Raw genomic sequence first — 21318 nt, 5'->3', positions numbered from 1 at the left:
ACAACATTGGGCTGGGTGCGGTGGCTCACACCTGCAATCCCAGCACTTTGGGAGGCTGAGGCGGGCAGATCATGAGGTCAGGAGTTTGAGACCAGCCTGGCCAACATAGTGAAACCCCCATCTCTACTAAAAATACAAAAATTAGCCGAGCATTGTGGCATGCACCTGTAGTCCCAGCTACTTGGGAGGCTGAGGTGGGAGAATTGCTTGAACCAGGGAGGTGGAGATTGCAGTAAGCCAAGACCATGCCATTGTACTCTTGCCTGGGTGACAGAGTGAGACTCCATCTCAAAAAAAAAAAAAAAAAGTGGGCATCATTGAGCACAGTCCTTCTCAAGCTGCCATCTCTATGGTCCTCTCTCCTTCTACTTTTAAGGACCCTTATGATTATTTTGGGCCTACATAGATAATACAGGATGATCTCCCTACTTAAAAATCAACTGATTAGCAACTTTAATTCCATTGGCAACCTTATGTAACATAACATACTCACATTTTGGGCATTAGAACGTGGATATCATTGGGTGGGTGAGAGCATTATTCAGCTTACCACCTACACCATTCTAATAGAACAAAGAACTAAAACCACATGATCATCTCAATAGACAAAGAAACACCAATTGGCTGGGTACGGTGGCTCATGCCTGTAATCCCAGCACTTTGGGAGGCTGAGGAGGGCGGATCACCTGAGGTCAAGAGTTCAAGACCAGCCTGGCTAAGATGGGAAAACCCCGTCTCTACTAAAAATACAAAAAAAAATTAGCCATGCATGGTGGTGGGTGCTTGTAATCCCAGCTACTCAGGAGACTGAGGCAGGGGAATCGCTTGAATCCAGGAGGCAGAGATTGCAGTGAGCTGAGATGGTGCCACTGCACTCCAGCCTGGGCAACACAGCAAGACTCAGTGTCAAAAAAAAAAAAAAAAGAAAGAAACACCAGTTGACAAAAACCAATGCTCATTCAACCAACTAGGAATAGAAGATAACTTCCTCAACCTGATAAAGGGCGTCTATGAAAAACCCATAGCTGGCAGGATGCAGTGGCTCATGTCTGTAATCCCAGCATTTTGGGAGGCCAAGGCAGGAGGATCACTTGAGCCCAGGAGTTCAAGACCAGCCTGGGAAATATAGTGAGACCCTGTCTCTGCGAAAGAAATTTAAAAATTAGCTGAGTGTGGTGGCACATGCCTGTAGTCCCAATTACTTGGGAGGCTGAGGTAGGAGGATCCACTTGAGCCTGGGAGGCAGAGGTTGCAGTGAGTGTGTTCACGCCACTGCACTCCAGCCTGAGCAACAGAGCAAGACCCTGTCTCAAAAACAAACAAGAAAAACCTATAGCTAATAGTGAAAAATTAAATGTTTTCTCCCTAGGATCAAGACAAGGATATCCACACTTTTTTTTTTTTTTTTTGAGACAGAGTCTCACTCTTTGCCCAGGCTGGAGTTCAATGATGTGATCTTGGCTCACTGCAACCCTGGCTTCCAGGCTCAAGTGATTCTCCTGCCTCAGCCTCCCGAGTAGCTGGGATTACAGGCGCCCGCAACCACGCCCAGCTAATTTTTTGTATTTTTAGTGGAGACGGGGTTTAACCATGCTGGCCAGGCTGGTCTTGAACTCCTGACCTCAGCAGTTTGAGACCTGATCCACCCGCCTTGGCCTCCCAAAGTGCTGGGGTTACAGGCGTGAGCCACCGTTACCCGCCAGGATGTCCACTCTTGCCATTTCTATCCAACATAGAAATGGCATGTACCAGAGGTTCTAGCCATGGAAATTAGGCAAGAAAAAGAAAAGGCATTCAGGTTAGAAGGAAGAAGTAAAACTATCTATTTGTAGATGTTATACTGTGTATACAATATCCCAAGGAATTCACTAAAAAAATAGAATAAATGAGTTCAGCAAGGTACAAGAACAATATATAAAAATCAAATGTATTTCTATACATCAACAATGAATAATCCAAAAATGAACTAGAAAATAACTCCATTTATGTTACCATCAAAAAGAATAGAATACTTAGGAATAAATCAAATGAAAGTGAAAAACTTATACTCTGAAAACTATAAGACTTTATTGAAAGAAGTTAAAGACCTAAATAAAGAAATCAAACCAGAAGGCTTAATATTATTAAGATAGCAATATTTCCCAAATTACCTATAGATTCAATGAAATTCATATCAAAATACAAGCTGGCTTTTTATTTTTTGCAGAAATCAATAAGATGGGGCCTGGTAAGGTGGCTCACACCTGTAATCTCAGCACTTTGGGAGGCCAAGGCAGGTGGATCGCTTGAGTTCAGGAGTTTGAGACTAGCCTGGGCAACATGGCCAAACCCCGTCTCTACTAAAAATACAAAAATTAGCCAGAATTTGGCCCCCCCAGCTAATTTTTTTGTATTTTTAGTAGAGACGGGGTTTCACCATGTTAGCCAGGATGGTCTCGATCTCCTGACCTCGTGATCTGCCCACCTTGGCCTCCCAAAGTGCTGCAATTACAGTTGTGAGCCACTGCGCCTGGCCAACACTTCCCAATTTCATTTTAGCTGGTGTGTCTACAATCATTTTGGCATTTTTCCAAGTTGTGAATATGTTATCAAACATATATAAAATTTGTCTTCTGTTTACATTTGTCACTATTCTGTTTTGAATTTACTATTGCACATTATAGGAAGATGCTTTTCCCTCCAATAGTAAGCATGTAACATTTTTATGTAATTAAAAATTTTTGATGCCAGATGGCAGTATTATATTACAGTCTCCTTAGGCAGCTTCTTCCCATGAAGATAGAGTATTTAGGACTGTGGGTGTAAATAAGAATATTCAATGCCTTTATTATGCTACAGGGAAAAACTATGGGGTCGCTAAGTATTTCATAATCTCTTGGCAGAACATTTTATAGAAACACATACTCTCTTGGCTGGGCGCGGCGGCTCACACCTGTAATCCCAGCACTTTGGGAGGACGAGACGGGCGGATCACGAGGTCAGGAGATCGAGACTATCCTGGCTAACATGGTGAAACCCCGTCTCTACTAAAAATACAAAAAAATTAGCTGAGCGTAGTGGCGTGCACCTGTAGTCCCAACTACTCGGGAGGCTGAGGCAGGAGAATGGCGTGAACCTGGGAGGCGGAGCTTGCAGTGAGCCGAGATCGCGCCACTGCACTCCAGCCTGGGTGACTGAGCGAGACTCCGTCTCAAAAAAAAAAAAAAAGAAAAAGAATCACATACTCTCCAGACTGAAAAAGGGCTAACGGGTCATTTATGCTAATCACCCGACTGATGCTTGATGTCACCTTCCTATTTGTTTCCCTATCCTAGTAACAGTTAAGCCACTTTACATTAAAGGCTCAGGAAGGAATTATAGATTGTGGTTCAGATGACTTAGGTTTTACTTCCAGTTCTATCAACTATTTCTAAGATGTGGGGCAAGCCACTTAAATCAATTGTATCTCTGTTCCCTTATCTTTAAAATGAGGGAGTTGTATAGATGACCTTGTTGGGGCTCAGAAAAGGATTCCCCAAAGTATGGCACTTTGGCATGCTGAGTACTTTGAATAAAGGACATTGGAAGGCCTCAGAATCCACCTCAGAACCAAGGTCTCTGACCTTCTCCTGCCCTCCTATCTCTTACCCTTCATTCTCCGCAAGTGAGTCACAGAAACCAGGATTCCTCTTCCCCAAGGTGGGTCACAGAAACTAGAACCCTTTTCCCCAAAGGAAGACATAAAACCTACAAGTATTACTCTAAACTTCCCCAGCCTTTCTGCCTAGGAGCTGGCCATAAAGAAATTCTCTGATGTACCCTTGTCAGATAGGAGATCATAAGGCCCTCATTCCAGAGTGGCCCCGCCCTATACCCTGGAAAAAGGAAGGTCACACAGAAAGGCCAAGAAGAATCTGAACAGGCCTTGCTGGGTTTCTCCACTCTTACTATTAGTTCATTCTCTTTTCCAGTCACATCTCTACATGGCTGTCCATGCTTCATAAGCATAAAAACAAGCAGTTTTCCCTAGGTGTTTGGCTCTTCATTTCTGAAGTCTCTTATAAATCTTTGACCAAATAAACCTGTTACGCCTTTCTCTTATTAACCTCCCTTTTCGTATGGGATTGTCAGCCTTGACCCTTATGATGGGTGAGGAAAGGTATACCTTTCTGCCTCCCAACCTCTAAGGAACTGTTGACCACCTCTGTAAAAATCTATGACAATATAGATGGAGAGCATTTTTTGAAAGATTCATGGCAGGAGCACTTGGAACACCAAGAAGAAGAAGAAACTATGGGAAATACAAACTTTTTTTTTTTTTTATGTTGAGACAGAGTCTCACTCTGTCGCCTAGGCTGGAGTGCAATGGTGTCATCTCAGCTCACTGCAACCTCCGTCTCCTGGGTTCAAGTGACTCTCCTGCCTCAGTCTCCCGAGTAGCTGGGACTACAGGTGCCCACCACCATGCCCGGCTAATTTTTGTATTTTTGGTAGAGATGGGGTTTCACCATATTGGCCAGGCTGGTCTCGAACTCCTGACCTTGTGATCCGCCCACCTTGGCCTCCCAAAGTGCTGGGATTACAGGCGTGAGCCACCACCGCGCCCGGCCAAAAAATACAAACTTTTAACAAAGTATTTTTTTCAAATGTTCAAAGAAAATGTAATTTAGACATTTTTATAGAACACACAGTGAAAAAAGTATGGCTGAACACATTTTTACAAATAATGATCAAAGTCCTAATGTTTCATTACAGTGATCTGGCAAAAATAAACATGTCATGTAGGATTAGTAATGAATGAATGAATAATGAGGAAACAGAATAATACAAGATTAAGACAAATATGAAATAAAAAAATGAGTTCTCCTTTAAGCAAGGAACCAGCTTTAATTAAAGGGAAACCCTGAAGCAAACCACTTGGGTCTTAAAATACTGTTTTGGCTGGGCATGGCAGCTCACGCCTGTAATCCCAGCACTTTGGGAGGCCAAGGTGGGTGGATCTCTTGAGCCCAAGAGTTCAAGACCAGTCTGACCACCATGGCGAAACCCCGTCTCTATTTATAAATAAATAAATAAATAAATAAATATTTAAAATACTGTTTTGGCTCTTTGTGGTAAATCCTGACATCTACATTATCCAGAATCTAAGTAAAGAACTTGCTGGCTGGGTGTGGTGGCTCACACCTGTAATCCCAGCACTTTGGGAGGCCGAGGCAGGTGGCTCACCTGAGGTCAGGAGTTCAAGACCAGCCTGGCCAACATGGTGAAACCCTATCTCTACTAAAAAAATACAAAAAAATTAGCCAGGCATGGTGGCACACACCTTTAATCCCAGCTACTCAGGAGGCTGAGGCAGGAGAATCGCTTGAACCTGGGAGGCGGAGGTTGCAGTAAGCTGAGATGGTGCCACTGCACTCCAGCCTGGGCAACAGAGTGAGACTCCATTTCAAAAAAAAGAACTTGCTTTTAAATCAGGTTGAAACAAATCCTCAGATAAGATTAAAATTCAAGTCGACTAAATTGAAAGCAGCAGATTTCCTGTTGGATTCTCCTGCCTCTCAGGGTAAAACATAAGGACTCTCTAACTGCTTTATTGCCCTTCTCAAATCCTCCATGTCTTTGAATACTGTCAAACATGCTTAGATAACTATGAGAAACGGCAATGCATGTCTGTTGTAGGAGATTAGCAAAGGTATGTGAGGTGAACTTACTGATAATCATTGAAGACCTAATTGAATTAAAATGCTTTAGTAAGTTTTAGGACAGGCTTGGTGGCTCACACCTGTAATCTCAGTACTTTGGGAGGCTGAGGTGGGCAGATCACCTGAGGTCAGGAGTTCGAGACTAGGCTGGCCAAAATGGTGAAACCCTGTCTCTACTAAAAATACAAAAAATTAGCCGGGTGTGGTGGCACCCGCTTGTGATCCCAACTCAGGAGGCTGAGACAGGAGAATCGCTTGCACCCGGGAGGCGGAGGTTGCAGTGAATCAAGATCGCACCACTACACTCCAGCCTGGGCAACAAAGAGTGAAACTCCAACTCAAAAAAAAAAAAAAGATTTAGTAAGTTTAAAAATTATTTTCATGCTGTTGTAACATCTATAAAACTATAATTTTCTTTCCTTTTTTTTTTTTTTTTTTTTTTAGATGGAGTTTTGCTCTTTGTTGCCCAGGCTGGAGTGTAGTGGTGTGATCTTGGCTCACTGCAACCTCCGCCTCCCGGGTTCAAGCAATTCTCCTGTCTCAGCCTCCCAAGTACCTGGGATTACAGGCACCTGTCACCACGCCCGACTCATTTCTGTACTTTTAGTAGAGACGGGGTTTCACCATGTTGGCCAAGCTGGTCTCAAACTCCTGACCTCAGGTGATCCGCCTGCCTCGGCGCCCCCACAGTGCTGGGATTACAGGCGTGAGCCACCATACCCAGCCAAAACCATAATTTTCATATTTCTAATAGCAGCTTAGTTTTTCTCTCTTCTGCAGAAACCAACTCAGAGTACTTCTAACAGTTTCAAGTCCTAATTCATAATGTGAAGTTATGTTTTATTCTAACTAAGGTTAAGAAATTTTATAAATACTTAGAAACATAGTCGAGAAAATAGGTTAATTCAGGAGATCTGATAGGAAATTACAGTGAGCAGTGCTAATCTGGGAGTCAGGTTGCTTTGAGGGTAACAATATTATAATTGCACATGCATATGCAAGTATAGTAAATACTTGCTATATAATATAAATTTTATGGTCTTAAATACTCATATGTGAGCAACCATATGAATATATAAGAGGAATCATGTTATATAAGGTGTCACGAAAGAAGAAAGGCCTTCCATGTATCAAACAAAAAACCCCCACAAACACAACCAGCATTTATCTTCCTTGGAAAAAGAAGAAATTAAAAATCAAATATAAGGTGAACATGTTAGCCCACTTTACTTCCATTCAATGATGTTAGCAAAAATATATCATTATAGAAGATTTAGGGGTACTGATGGTTAAGTGGGAAGAGTAGAAGTGATCTGGGTAGTTAAAATTTCTTCAGCTTTTTTCTCTTTAGGTTATTAATAAAAGCCATTTTATATGAACTATTTTAAAAAATTTATCTTTTTTGATGTGATGACTCAAGGTAGAATATTTTGTATGAACTCTTGCATTATTATTTTTATTTATTTATTTATTTTTGAGATGAAGTTTCGCTCTTGTTGCTCAGGCTGGAGTATAGTGGCATGACCTTGGCTCACTACAACCTCTGCCTCCTGCGTTCAAGCGATTCTCCTGCCTCAGCCTCCCGAGTAGCTGGAATTACAGGCATACATCATCACGCCTGGCTAATTTTTGTATTTTTAGTAGAGACAGGGTTTCACCATGTTGGTCAGGCTGGTCTCATAGTCCTGACCTCAGGTGATCCACCTGCCTCGGCCTCCCAAAGTTCTGGGATTACAGGCGTGAGCCACCATGCCCGGCCTCTTGCATTATTATTAATATTAGATCTCTCAATGTTATGATAATTGGCCATTATGCACAAGGCAAAGTCAAGATCCATAAGAGTTAAGTGATTTATTCGATGTTCTGGAGAGATGGCGGGGATGGGATCAGTGTTCGTTTTACTATATCTTAAGATTTTAGTTTTAGTCTTAGCACTATTATTATTTTATTAGACAGCAAGTCTCAGTTAATGTTGTGCAGGCTAGTTTCAAACTCCTGGGGCCTCAAGCTATCCTCCCACCTCAGCCTCCTGAGTAGCTAGGACTATAGGTGTGCACCACCATGCCCAGCTAATTAAAACAATTTTTTATAGAAGCAGGGTTTCTCTATGTTGCCCAGGCTGGTGTCAAACTCCTGCATTCAAGCGATCCACCCACCTGGGCCTCCCAAAGTGCTGGGATTACAGGCATGAGCCACCGCACCCTGACACAAATAACATTTCAATATCTCACTTTCCTATTCTGTGAAATCAGGGATCAGAAAAATAACATTTTAAAATGTGATGGAGTTGGCTAGGGTAATCAAAAAAGTGTTCTGTGCTAGAAATTTGGAAATGCTTGGACAAACGAAGTTAAACAGTTTCTTAGCTATAGTATTTCTCAGAGCCTTTGACAAATTAACATTCATAATAGTGGCATGTTGCCCTTCACAAACTTTTTGGACATATAAACACTTTTTGTTTTATGTTATGGCACACCATGTAACTGTAGTGAATCTGAAGGATTTCAGGGCAGAACAAAGAAAAAGATGTGACCACAAGGTGGCAGTGGGACACAACAAGCTCTCTTTGGACAGCGCTTTGACAGGTTTGTATGCCGGGAAGTCCCTCACAGCATGAGACCTTCCAAAGGCAACAACAGTGTAGGGCGGCCACTACTCAGAAGGGGGAGGGTAAGAGAATTCCTGGAGGACTAGAGAGAGGGTGTATGTGTCATGACGTTGTTTAGCAGCAAGATCGGGGCGGGGGGCGGTGGTGGGGGGGTGTCTCTGGGTTAGAGAGCTCCAAAGGGCAGCAGTGGTTTGGGGTCTTTTATAGCCTGGGGTTTTTATCTATGGATAGTAGACGCTGGGTGTAGTTTGCAGGGTATGTAAAGCAGGTGGGCTCTAGATAGATGGCTAATAATTTGGTTGTTTAGGCTATACTTAAACAATTGGATGTGTAAACATTTGCTTTGGTGATGATGGGCTTTTGAGCTGACAGTCCTGGTTGCTGTGAAGAAGTAAACAACACAGGGCCCCAAAGGTCATTTTTAGATGATTTATGTAACAGTAACACCTAGTCCGGCATTTACCAACTGTGATCTTCCAGATCAAAAATATTTTTATTCTATTCCAAATATTTTGAACTCCTGCCATTTCAATGTCTACTTCCACCACTTTTGGCAGCCACACACAAATATAAGAAGTGATTTGAAAGGGGTATGCTATTCTTTTTTTTTTTTTTTTTTTTTGGGACAGTGTCTCACCTTGTCACTCAGGCTGGAGTGCAGTGGCACAATCTTGGCTAATTGCAACCTCTGCCCCCCAGGCTCAAGTGATCCTCCTGCGTCAGCCACCAGAGTAGCTGGGATTACAGGCGTGCGCCACCATGCCCAGCTAATTTTTGTATTTTTAGTAGAGGGGGTTTCACCCTATTGGCCAGGCTGGTCTCAAACTCCTAATCTCAAGTGATCTGCCTGCCTTGGCCTCCCAAAGTGCAAGACTACAGGCGTGAGCTACTGCACCTGGCCAGAAAATGATATGCTATTCTTGCTGCAAATGTTGAAGTTGACTGATAATTTTTCTTTACCATAAAGCAGTGGTTCCCAAAGTGTAGTCTGCATATTCTGTAGTCTGAGACCCTTTCAGGGTTGTGAACTGAACTAGTTACTTTTTTCATGGAACACCATTTTTACTTTTTAAAAGAATGATTGATATGGTTTGGCTGTGTCACCACCCAAATCTCATCTTGAATTGTAGCTCCCACAATTCCCATGTGTCGTGAGAGGGACCCGGTGGGAGGTAATTGAATCATAGGGGCAAGTCTTTCCTGTGCTGTTCTTATGATAGTAAATATGTCTCATGAGATCTGATGGTTTTAAAAGGGGAAACCCCTTTCTCTTGGCTCTCATTCTCTCTTGCCTGCCACCATGTAAGACGTGCCTTTCGCCTTCAGCCATGATTGTGAGGCTTCCCCAGCCACATGGAACTGTGAGTCCATTAAACCTCTTTTTCTTTATAAGTTACCCAGTCTTGGGTACATCTGTATCAGCAGTGTGAAAACGGACTAATACAATGACTACAGTGTAAGGTTATTCTTATTTGAGTACTTGGCAGACTATTTCATGAAAATAGAAGAAATGAGGCTGTCATTTCAAAGAAAACAAATGACAGAATTTGTTGTCAGTGATAAAGCTTTAGCTTTCAAGTGAATTTTGGAAGCCTCGTAGCTGCCACTGTGATCTTGAAAGCTATCCAGGACCTTTCTAATGACCAGTTATTATATTAACAACTGATTTTTGTTTTGGATAATAAAATGTGTCAATATTTAAAAGATCTATATAACTCAGAGAACCAATATTTTCCGAACTGCCAATGCATGATGTTACAAAATCATGCATTGGTAAAGATCAACTCAAAATTCAAGACAGACTAGTGCATCATAACACAAATGTATGAAAAATGCATCATAACAAAATGTATGAAAAGTTCATTGATATGTTTTCAAGTTCCACATTGCAACAACCCATAAGAAATTACCACTTGCTGAGTTTTGGGGTATCAAAGAAGAGTATCCACAATGATCTGAAAAGTGATGATCTGAATGAAAATATATCTCTTTTCTAGGTAATAGATTTATGATTTTTAAAAAATGAATGTCTATTAAAAATTTATGTTTTAATAGAAATTTTAATTTAACAAATATACATAAACAAAAACTCTTTGGGATCCTCAATGATTTTTTTTTTTTTTTTTGAGATGGAGTCTCACTCTGTTGCCCAGGCTGGAGTGCAGTGGTGCGATCTTGGCTCACTGCAAGCTCGGCCTCCCAAGTTCATGCCATCCTCCTGCCTCAGCCTCCTGAATAGCTGGGACTACAGGCACCCACCACCATGCCCGGCTAATTTTTTTGTATTTTTAGTACAGACAGGGTTTCACCGTGTTAGCCAGGATGATCTCGATCTCCTGACCTCGTGATCCACCTGCCTCGGCCTCCCAAAGTGCTGGGATTACCGGCGTGAGCCACCGCGCCCAGCCTGGGATCCTCAATAATTTTTAAGAATGTAAATGGGTCCTGGGGTCTATTTGAAAAATACTATCAGAAAGTATTATTTCAATTACTGAAACCTACAAATGGTTGTTTTCTCATCACCAACATAAAAATACGAAGGTAAAACCAATAGAATTGCTCTGAAACATACGGGGAATACAAAATCTAAGATGCTTCTTAAGTGAGTTACATTTATATCACATATCTTTTAGATTTTTATAAATTTTGTTTTCCATAATTTTTTTTTTTTTTTTTGAGATGGAGTCCTGCCCACTCTTGCCCAGGCTGGAGTGCAGTGAGGAGATCTTGGCTCACTGTAACCTCTGCCTTCCAGGTTCAAGCTATTCTCCTGCCTCAGCCTCCCAAGTAGCTGGGATTACAGGCGCCCAGCCCCACACTCAACTAATTTTTGTATTTTTAGTAGACACAGGGTTTCACCATGTTGGCCAGGTTGGTCTTGAACTCCTGACCTCAAGTGGTCTGCCCACCTCAGCCTCCCAAAGTGTTGGGATTACAGGTGTGAGCCACTTCGCCTGGCCTATAATGGTATTTTAATTTGTATGTTGAACAAAGATGGCTCTTAAGGTTCAACATTAACAGCAACTCTACTTTTGTCTCCCTTGGTCCCTCCAAAGCTGTCCATTGAAGGATCATTCTTCCCACACTCTTAAATGAAAATTTAGTTAATACCATGACTTTCACATTTTTTCCACTATAGAACGCTCAAACAGCTGGGTGCGGTGGCTCACGCTTATAATCCCAGAACTTTGGGAGGCCAAGGCGGGCAGATCACCTGAGGTCAGGAGTTCGACAACAGCCTGGCCAACATGGTGAAACACCATTTCTACTAAAAATACAAAAATTAGCCGGACCTGGTGGTGGGCATCTGTAATCCCAGCTACTTGGGAGGCTGAGGCAGGAGAATCACTTGAACCTGGGAGGCGGAGGTTGCAGTGAGTCGAGATTGCACCACTGCACTCCAGCCTGGGCGACAGAGTGAGACTCAGTATCAAAAAAAAAAAAAAAGAAAAAGAAAGAAAGAAAAGAATGCTCAACCGCATTTGTTATTATTATTATTATTTTTGAAACAGAGTTTCACTCTTGTTGCCCAAGCTGGAGTGCAATGACGTGATCTCAGCTCATTGCAATCATTTAGTGTGATTAAGCTCATTGCATTCATTAATCATTTAGTGTCATTAAGCTTTCCTGGTGTCTGGAATCACACCAACTAGGCATTTATCTTAAATCCATGATCTGTTAACATATCTTTGGTTACTAGTGATCTCCATAATGACATAATTTATCTCAAAAGACTCCTTGGTTTGAAAATCTGATTAACCACTCCAGTATATTTTCCAGACTTGAAAACTGGTATTTAGGCCAGGCATGGTGATTCATGCCTGTAATCCCAGCACTTTGGGAGACTGAGGCAGGTGGATCACCTGAGGTCAGGAGTTCAAGACCAGCCTGGCCAACATGGTGAAACCCTGTCTCTACTAAAATACAAAAATTAGCTGGGTAGGGTGGTGCAAGCCTGTAATCCCAGCTACTTGGGAGGCTGAGGCAGGAGAAGCACTTGAACCCAGGAGGTGGAGGTTGCAGTGAGCCAAGATCATGCCTCTGCACTCCAGCCTGGGTGACAGAGTGAGATTCTGCCTCAAAAAAAGAAAAAAGAAAATTGGTATTTATTGCTTCTCTCTACAGATGCTTCTCAATTTATGATGGGGTTACACCCTGACAAACTCATTATAAGTCGAAAATACACAAAAATCGAAAATGTGTTCAATATACCTAACTTACTGAACAACATAGCTTAGCCTAGCCTACATGCTCAGAACACTTAAATTAGCCTACAGATGGGCAAAATTTTCCGACACAAAGCCTATTTTTTAATAAAGTGTTGACTGTCTCATGTAATCTATTGAATATTATACTGAAAGTGAAAAAAATGCTTGCACAGGTTCTTGAAGTATGGCTTCTACTGAATGCATATGGCTTTTGCACCATTGTAAAGTCGAAAAACTGTAAATTGATCATTTTAAGTCAGGGATCATCTGTGTGCTGACAGCCACCATGTCCAACCAATTAATTTTTAATAGTTTAAAAATAATCCACATGATATAAAATTCAAAAGATACAAAAGGGTATACAATGACATGTTTTTTCCTACTCTTGTTCCTTCACAACTTTCTGTGGAGCTAACCCCAGTTAACAGTTTCTTTTTTTCTTTTTTCTTTTTCTTTTTTTGACACAGGGTCTCACTCTGTTACCCAGACTGGGGTGCAGTGGGGTGATCATGGCTCACTGCAGCTTCGACCTCCCAGGCTTAAGTGATCCACCCACCTTAGCCTCCCACAGTGCTGGGATTACAGGCGTAAACCACCGCACCCGGCCACCAGTGTCCTTGCTGGCTCTAGTTTCTTAAGAAATGTCTTTGCATAAAGATCTAATCTTCACTACAGATGTCACTGATACCCAGATACAATCTATGGTTACAGCCTTGGTTAAGGCTGGCAACCTAAAAATAAAAAAGAGAAGTTGTCAAAGGGACTTCCTAAAAATAAAAGAGAAGTTGTCAAAGGAACTTCCAGGATAATAGCTTAACCTACAGAATAATTGTTTAGACTGGCTGGGCATGGTGGCTCACGCCTGTGATCCCAGCACTTTGGGAGGCTGGGGCGGGTGGATCATGAGGTCAGGAGCCTGGCCTGGCCAATATGGTGATACCCCGTCTCTACTAAAAATACAAAAATTAGTTGGATGTGGGGGCATGCGCCTGTAGTCCCAGCTACTTGGGAGGCTGAGGCAGGAGAATCACTTGAACCTGGAAGGCAGAGGTTGCAGTGAGCCAAGATTGCACCACTGCACTCCAGCCTCGGTGGGTGACAGAGCGAGACTCTGTCTCAAAAAAAAAAAAAGAATAATTGGAATAATTATTTAGACTGTAATAAGAAAAATGAGCTGGAAGGACTGGGCATAACTACTGATTTACAAGTTAGATCCAGTTTATATTACGGTGTGGACCTATTATAGGGGTAATATGAAAGGGTGCCGTGGTTTCTAGGGTAGGAGGATATATACCATGGCTCTTATACAGGCAAAATGGGCTATTGCTATTTTGTTCTCCTCCAGTGAAGAGCCACATTAGCCTAAGAGTCCAAATTTTTCTGACTTTTTGTTTGTTTGTTTGAGACGGAGTTTCGCTCTTGTTGCCCAGGCTGGAATGCAATGGCGTGATCTCAGCTCACTGCAACCTCCACCTCCCGAGTTCAAGTGATTCTCCGTCCTCAATCTCCCGAGTAGCTGGGATTACAGGTGCGCACCACCACGCCTGGCTAATTTTGTAATTTTAGTAGAGATGGGGTATCTTCATGTTGGTCAGGCTGGTCTCAAACTCCCAACCTCAGGTGATCCACCCGCCTTGGCCTCCCAAAGTAATGGGATTATAGGCATGAGCCACCACGCCCGGCTATTCTGATCCTAATGTCTACAGTTTGATAATAGTTAACAAGTCATTTAGTGTATTCGATAGATGTAATATTATAAACTTGAAATTTTCTTATTGTTTACATGAAGCATCATGTTCAATATCATGAACACAACCACTGCTGCCATCATAATCCTCTTCATAGGTGACATTTATTGAGCACTGGCCACCACTACCACCTTCATTTATCGTTATCATGACTAACATTTATTGAGCTCTTACTATGTGCAAGGCCACCACATAAGGAATTGTCAGAGGCCGGGCGCGGCAGCTAACGTCTGTAATCCTAGCACTTTGGGAGGCCAAGGCAGGCGGATTGCCTGAGCTCAGGAGTTCGAGACCAGCCTGGACAACACGGGGAAATCCCGTCTCTGCTAAAAATACAAAAAAAATTAGCCTGGCATGGTGGCGTGCGCCTGTAGTCCCAGCTACTCAGGAGGCTGAGGCAGGAGAATTGCTTTAACCCAGGAGGTGGAGGTTGCAGTGAGCTGAGATTGCACCACTGCACTCCAGCTTGGGTGACAGAGCAAGACTCCGTCTCCCAAAAAATTAAAATAAAATAAAATAAAGAATTGTCAGATAATCATGACTAAGTCTATGAGGTAGGTACTCTCATTATGCCTGTTTTACAGATGAGGAAACTGAATAATGAAATGGGTTAAGTAATGTACTCAAGGTCACACAGTAAAAGATGAAGCCAGAATTTGAACCCAAGCAATCTATTGCACTAACCTGTTATCAAGGGGCATCCATGGAAGAGTAATATACGTATTTGAGGACAGTAAGTAAGGACAGCTTCGACAGCCCCATCAGTCAGATTTACACAATGTCCCATATGAATCTCCTATGCAAAAATAAAGTCAAATGAAAACAAAGATGTATAATAACAGTATGAACAATTTTGAGAAACATTCTGATACAAAAAGAACCAGATATCTACTTGCAAAAAAAAAGTATATAGAAAAGACCAATATAAGTCTGAAGTAATTTGGAAGGAGCAGCTTAAAAAGTTAAATGCCCAACCATTTTATAAAGTAATGTGTAATAGCTATTAAAGCTGAAGATGAGTATGCCCCAGAACCCAGCAGTTCCAATTGTTGATCTACAGAGAATCTCTTCTACATGTGCACAAAGAAACAATTTATAAATATGCCCTTTGCAGTATTACTTGTAATAGTAAAAAAAGTGGAGAACAGGAAAAGCAATGCTTTATAAATAGAATAGAATAAGAGAAAACAGCTAAAATGAAAAATATCTACTTGCATTAATAGACATAAATCTCAAACATGTTAGTTCAGACCCTTTGGCAAACAGTATGGTAGTATCTTATAAAGCTAAACATGTATTTGCTATATGACCCAGCAATTTCACTCGTAGGCATTTACCCAAGAAAAATAAAAACGTATGTCTACACAGAGGTTTGTATGCAAATGTCTGCAGCAGTTCAAAATTGGAACCCAAATGTCCATCAAATGATAAAATTATTTTTAAATTTTTTAAAAATTTCCATAGGTTTTTGGGGAACAGGTGGTATTTGGTTACATAAGTAAGTTCTTTAGTGGTCATTTGTGAGATTTTGGTGCACCCATCAACCAAGCAGTATACACTGAACCCGATTTTTAGTCTTTTACCCCTCACCTCCTTCCCACCCTTTCCCCGAGTCCCCAAAGTCCATTGTGTCATTCTTATGCATTTGCATCCTCATAATTTAGCTCCTACTTATGAGTGAGAACATATGATGTTTGCCTTTCCATTCCTGAGTTACTTCACTTAGAAGAATAGTCTCCAATCCCATCCAGGTTGCTGTGAATGCCATTAATTCATTCCTTTTTATGGCTGAGTAGTATTCCATTGTATACATATACCACAGTTTCTGTATCCACTCGTTGATTGATGGGCATTTGCATTGGTTCCACATTTTTGCAATTGCAAATTGTGCTGCTATAAACATGTGTGTACAAGTATCTTTTTCGTATAATGACTTTTTTCTCTGGGTAGACACCCAGTAGTGGGATTGCTGGATCAAATGGTACTTCTACTTTTAGTTATTTAAGGCATTTCCACACTGTTTTCAATAGTGGTTGTACTAGTTTACATTCCCACCAGCAGTGTAGAAGTGTTCCCTGTTCACCACATCCACACCAACATCTATTTTTTTTAATTTTTTTTATTATGGCCATTCTTGCAGGAGTCAGGTGGTATTGCATTGTGGTTTTGCTTTGCATTTCCCTAATCATAAATGATGTTGAGCATTTTTTCATGTTTGTTGGCCATTTGTATATCTTCTTTTGAGAATTGTCTATTCATGTCCTTAGCCCACTGTTTGATGGGACTGTTGGCTTTTTTCTTGCTAATTTGTTTGAGTTTGTTCTAGATTCTGGATATTAGTCCTTTGTCAGATGTATAGATTGTGAAGATTTTCTCCCATTCTGTGGGTTATCTGTTTACTCTGCTGACTATTCCTTTTGCTGTGCAAAAGCTGTTTACATTTAATTAAGTCCCAGCTATTTATCTTTGCATCAAATGGTAAAATTATAAATAAATTATGGCATATCCATACTATGGAACACTACTTAGCAATAAAAAGGGGCTGAGTGTGGTGGCTCATGCCCGTAATCCCAGCACTTTGGGAGGCCAGGGTGGGTGGATCATGAGGTCAGGAGACCGAGACCATCCTGGCTAACATGGTCTCTACTAAAAATACAAAAAAATTAGCTGGGCATGGTGGAACATGCCTGTAGTCCCCACTACTTGGGAGGCTGAGGCAGGAGAATCACTTGAACCTGGGAGATGGAGGTTGCAGTGAGCCGAGATCATGCCACTGCACTCCAGCCTGGGTGATAGAGTGAGACTCCGTCTCAAAAAAAAAAAAAAAAAAAAAAAGGAATGAAATATTAACATATGCAATAACATGGATCAATCTCACAAACACTATGCTAAGTGAAGGAAGTAAAATAAAGAAATAAAAACCAAAATAGTATATTATATTCTGCAGAATTCCATTATATAAAATTATATTTATATAAAATTGAATTTATATACAATTATAGAAAAGCCAAAACAATGACAAAGTAAATCAGTGGTTACCTAAGAGAGGGTCACAGAAGGGGATCAACTACAAAGGACCAGAGACAAAAAAACAAAATAAAACCACAGAGAACACAGACAACTTTTTAGGGTGATGAAAATGTTCTATACATCAATTGTGGTGGTGGTTATATGGCTGTATAACAATTACCAAAATTTATCCAACTATGCACATAATATGAGTGAATTTTCTTGTATGTAAATTATACCTCAATTACACCTGAAAAATTTCAGAAAACATAATTTTGAATAACAAATTGTAAAGGGACATATATTATGAAGCTATTATGTAAAATTTGAAAGCATATAAAACAAGGCTATATCTTATTTATAGATTTGTACATAATAGAAAAAGTATCCATTTCTGTCTGAGCAGGGTCCACAGGAAGAAAAAAAAGAAAAGGTATCCAAACATGCAAGGAGAGATACATAATCATATTTAGGATAGTGGTTACTTCTGAAGGCAGAAAGGGAGAATAATTGAGCGGGGCTTTAGATGTAACATTATTTTATTTTATTTTACTTTATTTATTTTTTTGAGACAGAGTTTCATTCTTGTTGCCCAGGCTGGAGTGCAATGGAGCAGTCTCGGCTCATTGCAACCTCTGCCTCCAGGGCTCAAGTGATTCTTCTGCCTCAGCCTCCCGAGTAGCTGGGATTACAGGCATGTGCAAACATGCCTGGCTAATTTTTGTATTTTTAGTAGAGACAGGGTTTCACCATGTTGGTCAGGCTGGCCTCAAACTCTGACCTCAAGTGATCCACCCGCCTCAGCCTCTCAAAGTGTTGGGATTACAGGTGTGAGCCACTGCACCCAGCTGTAACATTATTTTAGAAAAAGAACAAAATCCAGCACTTTGGGAGGCCAAGGCGGGCAGATCACCTGAGGTCAGGAGTTCGAGACCAGCCTGGCCAACATAGTGAAACCCCGTCTCTACTAAAAATACAAAAATTAGCTGGACGTGGTGGTGTGCACCTGTAGTCCCAGCTACTTGGGAAGCTGAGGCAGAAGAATCACTTGAACCCGGGAGGTGGAGGTTGCAGTGAGCCGAGATCACTGCATACCAGCTTGAGTGACAAAGTGAGACTCTGTCTCAAAAAAAAAAAACAAACGAAAAAAAACATATTAAATTAAGGCATTAAAAAAAAGAAAATATTTCTGGCAGATTAGGGTCTTACTGAAATTGCATACTCATAGCATAACTTTTATGGAAAACAATTTAGGACTGTTAAAAAATATTCATACCTATTAATCCATTTGTTCCATTTTTGGGAATTCATTATAGCAACGGAAGGAAAAGTGACTGTCCCAATATATAATTATTTCTAATAGCTAAAAACCAGAAACAATCTGAATTACCAACAATAAAAAACAAGTAAAGTATGTTACATTATACGGACAGTCTGTTCTCTGATATGCCAGGATCTAGAACAGTAAATGCTTAATAAATATTTATTAATAAATGAAATTTTATACAGCAAATTAAATTTTAATTATAAGGATTAAAGAAACTTATGAAATGACTGTAATATAAGGCTAAGAATGTGATAACATTTATTGAGGTACTACCACATATCTGGAATTGTATTAAAAGCTGAGGATAAAATGAACAAAATGATGAACACAATGATCAACAGAGATTTCAGAAACGATCATGATATTTGCTAAATGCTGTAACATAAGTTTGTACTAAGTGCTTGTTGATCTTTTTTTTCTTTAATTTTATAATTTTTTTGAGACACAGTCTCACTCTGTTCCCCAAGCTGGAGTGCAGTAGTGCAAACACAGTTCACCGTAGCTTCAACCTCCCAAGTTCAATTGATCTCCCCACTCCAGACTCCCGAGCAGCTGGGAGTACAGGCATGCACCACCACCTCTGGTTAATTTTTTCTTTGAGATGGAGTTTCGCTCTTGTTGCCCAGGCTGGAGTGCAATTGCGTGATCTTAGCTCACTGCATCCTCCACCTCCCAGGTCAAGCCTCAGCCTCCTGAGTAGCTGGGATTACAGGCATGCACCACCATGCCCAGCTAATTTTGTATTTTTAGTAGAGACGAGGTTTCTCCATGTTGGTCAGGCTCGTCTCTGAACTCCCAACTTCACGTGATCCACCTGCCTCGGCCTCCCAAAGTGCTGGGATTACAGGCGTAAGCCACCATGTCCACCCAATGTTTGTATTTTTCTTTTTTCTTTTTTTTTTTTTTTAGATGGAGTTTTGCTCTTGTTGCCCAGGGTAGAGTGCAATGGTGCGATCTCAGCTCACCACAACCTCTGCCTCTTGGGTTCAAGCAATTCTCCTGCCTCAGCCTCCTAAGTAGTTGGGATTACAGGCATGCGCCACCACACCCAGCTAATTTTGTATTTTTAGTAGAGACGGGGTTTCTCCATGTTGGTCAGGCTGGTCTCAAACTCCCAACCTCAGGTGATCTGCCCACCTCAGCCTCCCAAAGTGCTGGGATTACAGGTGTGAGCCACCGCACCCAGCCTGTATTTTTCATAGAGACAAGGTTTCACTGTGTTGCCCAGGATGTTCTTGAAATCCTGAGCTCAAGGGATCCACTTGCTTTGGCCTCCCAAAGTGCTGGAATTACAGAAGTGAGCCACCACATTCAGCTTCTTGTCAATCTTTAGGAAAGGTCCTTAGACCTTTAATCAAATTGATTTCCAAATTATAAATAATTTAGCAACATTAATAATTTAATTTCCCAGAATGGAACAAATTAAAAGCAACAGATTAAAATGTGATGAAAGGTAGGCCTCCGCATTACCTATGAGAGTAGTTAGTAAAAAAAAAAAAAAAAAAATTAGGGCTGGGTGCGGTGGCTCACACCTGTAATCCCAGCACTTTGGGGGGCCAAGGAGGGTGGATCACCTGAAATCAGGTGTTTGAGACCAGCCTGGCCAACATGGTGAAACCCTGGCTCTACTAAAAATACAAAAATTAGCTGGGCATGGTGGCAGCTGCCTATAATCCCAGCTACTTGGGAGGTTGAGGCAGAAGAATTGCTTGTACCCGGGAGACGGAGGTTGCAGTGAGCTGAGATCACACTATTGCACTCCAGCCTGGGCCAGAAGAGCGAAACTCTGTCTCAAAAAAAAAAAAAAAAAAAAAAAATTAAGGCCAGACACGGTGGCTTATACCTGTAATTCCAGCACTTTGGGAAGCCAAGGCAGGAGAACTGCTTGAGTCCAGGAGTTCGAGATCATCCTGGGCAACATGGCAAGACCCGTCTCTACAAAAAATAAAAAAGTAGCCAGGAGTAGGGGCACATACCTGTAGCCCCAGCTATTCAGGAAGCTGAGGTGGGAGGATTGCTTGAGCCAGGGCAGTCAAGGCTGCTGTAAGCCATGATCGTGCCACTGTACTCCACCCTGGGTGACCCCTGTCTCAAAAAACAAAATTTAAGTTTGTCCTTCAGTTTGAGTCAGAGGATGCTATAAACCAAAGGTTAAAGTATATTCGCTCAGGCCAAGCATGTGGCTCACACCTATAGTTCCAGCACTTTAGGAGGTCAAGACAGGAGGATCACTGAGGCCAGGAGTTTGAGACCAGCCTGGGCAACATAAAAAGACCCTGTCTCTACAAAACAAAACAAAACAAAACAAAACAATTTTTTAAAAAAGTATATTCACCCTACTTTGTTTAAGTAAGGCATTAAGTTCTAATAAATTTTAGAGACATTTCCATTAAAATGTTTTGGCACTTTGGAATAATCTTTAGAAAACTGAAAAAATAAAAAATGTAATGATATGGCACTATAATCACCAACACACTGGTTATTGCATTTTTTTCTTATTCTACTTAGGTTGGTGCTCTTAATTTTATAATGTTGAGGTAAATAGGTCAGTATATTTACTATCATGCATAACAACTAATTTCTTGGTGGTTTTATTTGAAGGTGATAAACTAATTTAACTGAGAACTTTATTTAAAATTATAGTAATTACAAGATAATGTTGTAAGCATTACATAACCTAGTGAATATAAGGCAGTTAGTATACAGCCTGGCATATCAGTAAGTGCTCGACAAATGT

General features: G+C 41.1%; 1 protein-coding gene across 7 annotated transcripts in view; it reads right to left on the bottom strand.

Annotated features, from left to right (window-relative positions):
• Window positions 1-21318, bottom strand: part of AMN1 (antagonist of mitotic exit network 1 homolog) — a 57992-nt gene that overhangs the window by 2982 nt on the left and 33692 nt on the right. For all 7 annotated transcript variants that reach the window (XM_031000920.3, XM_055357938.2, XM_031000918.3 and 4 more), the window contains one exon: window positions 14930-15041. In XM_031000920.3, coding sequence (XP_030856780.1) covers window positions 14930-15041 — 112 coding nt within the window. The remainder of the gene's footprint in view (window positions 1-14929; window positions 15042-21318) is intronic.

This window comes from Gorilla gorilla, chromosome 10 (genome assembly GCF_029281585.2).
Source record: "Gorilla gorilla gorilla isolate KB3781 chromosome 10, NHGRI_mGorGor1-v2.1_pri, whole genome shotgun sequence".
In the NCBI taxonomy this organism is placed as follows: domain Eukaryota; kingdom Metazoa; phylum Chordata; class Mammalia; order Primates; family Hominidae; genus Gorilla; species Gorilla gorilla.
This window is presented reverse-complemented; position numbering and strand designations above follow the sequence as displayed.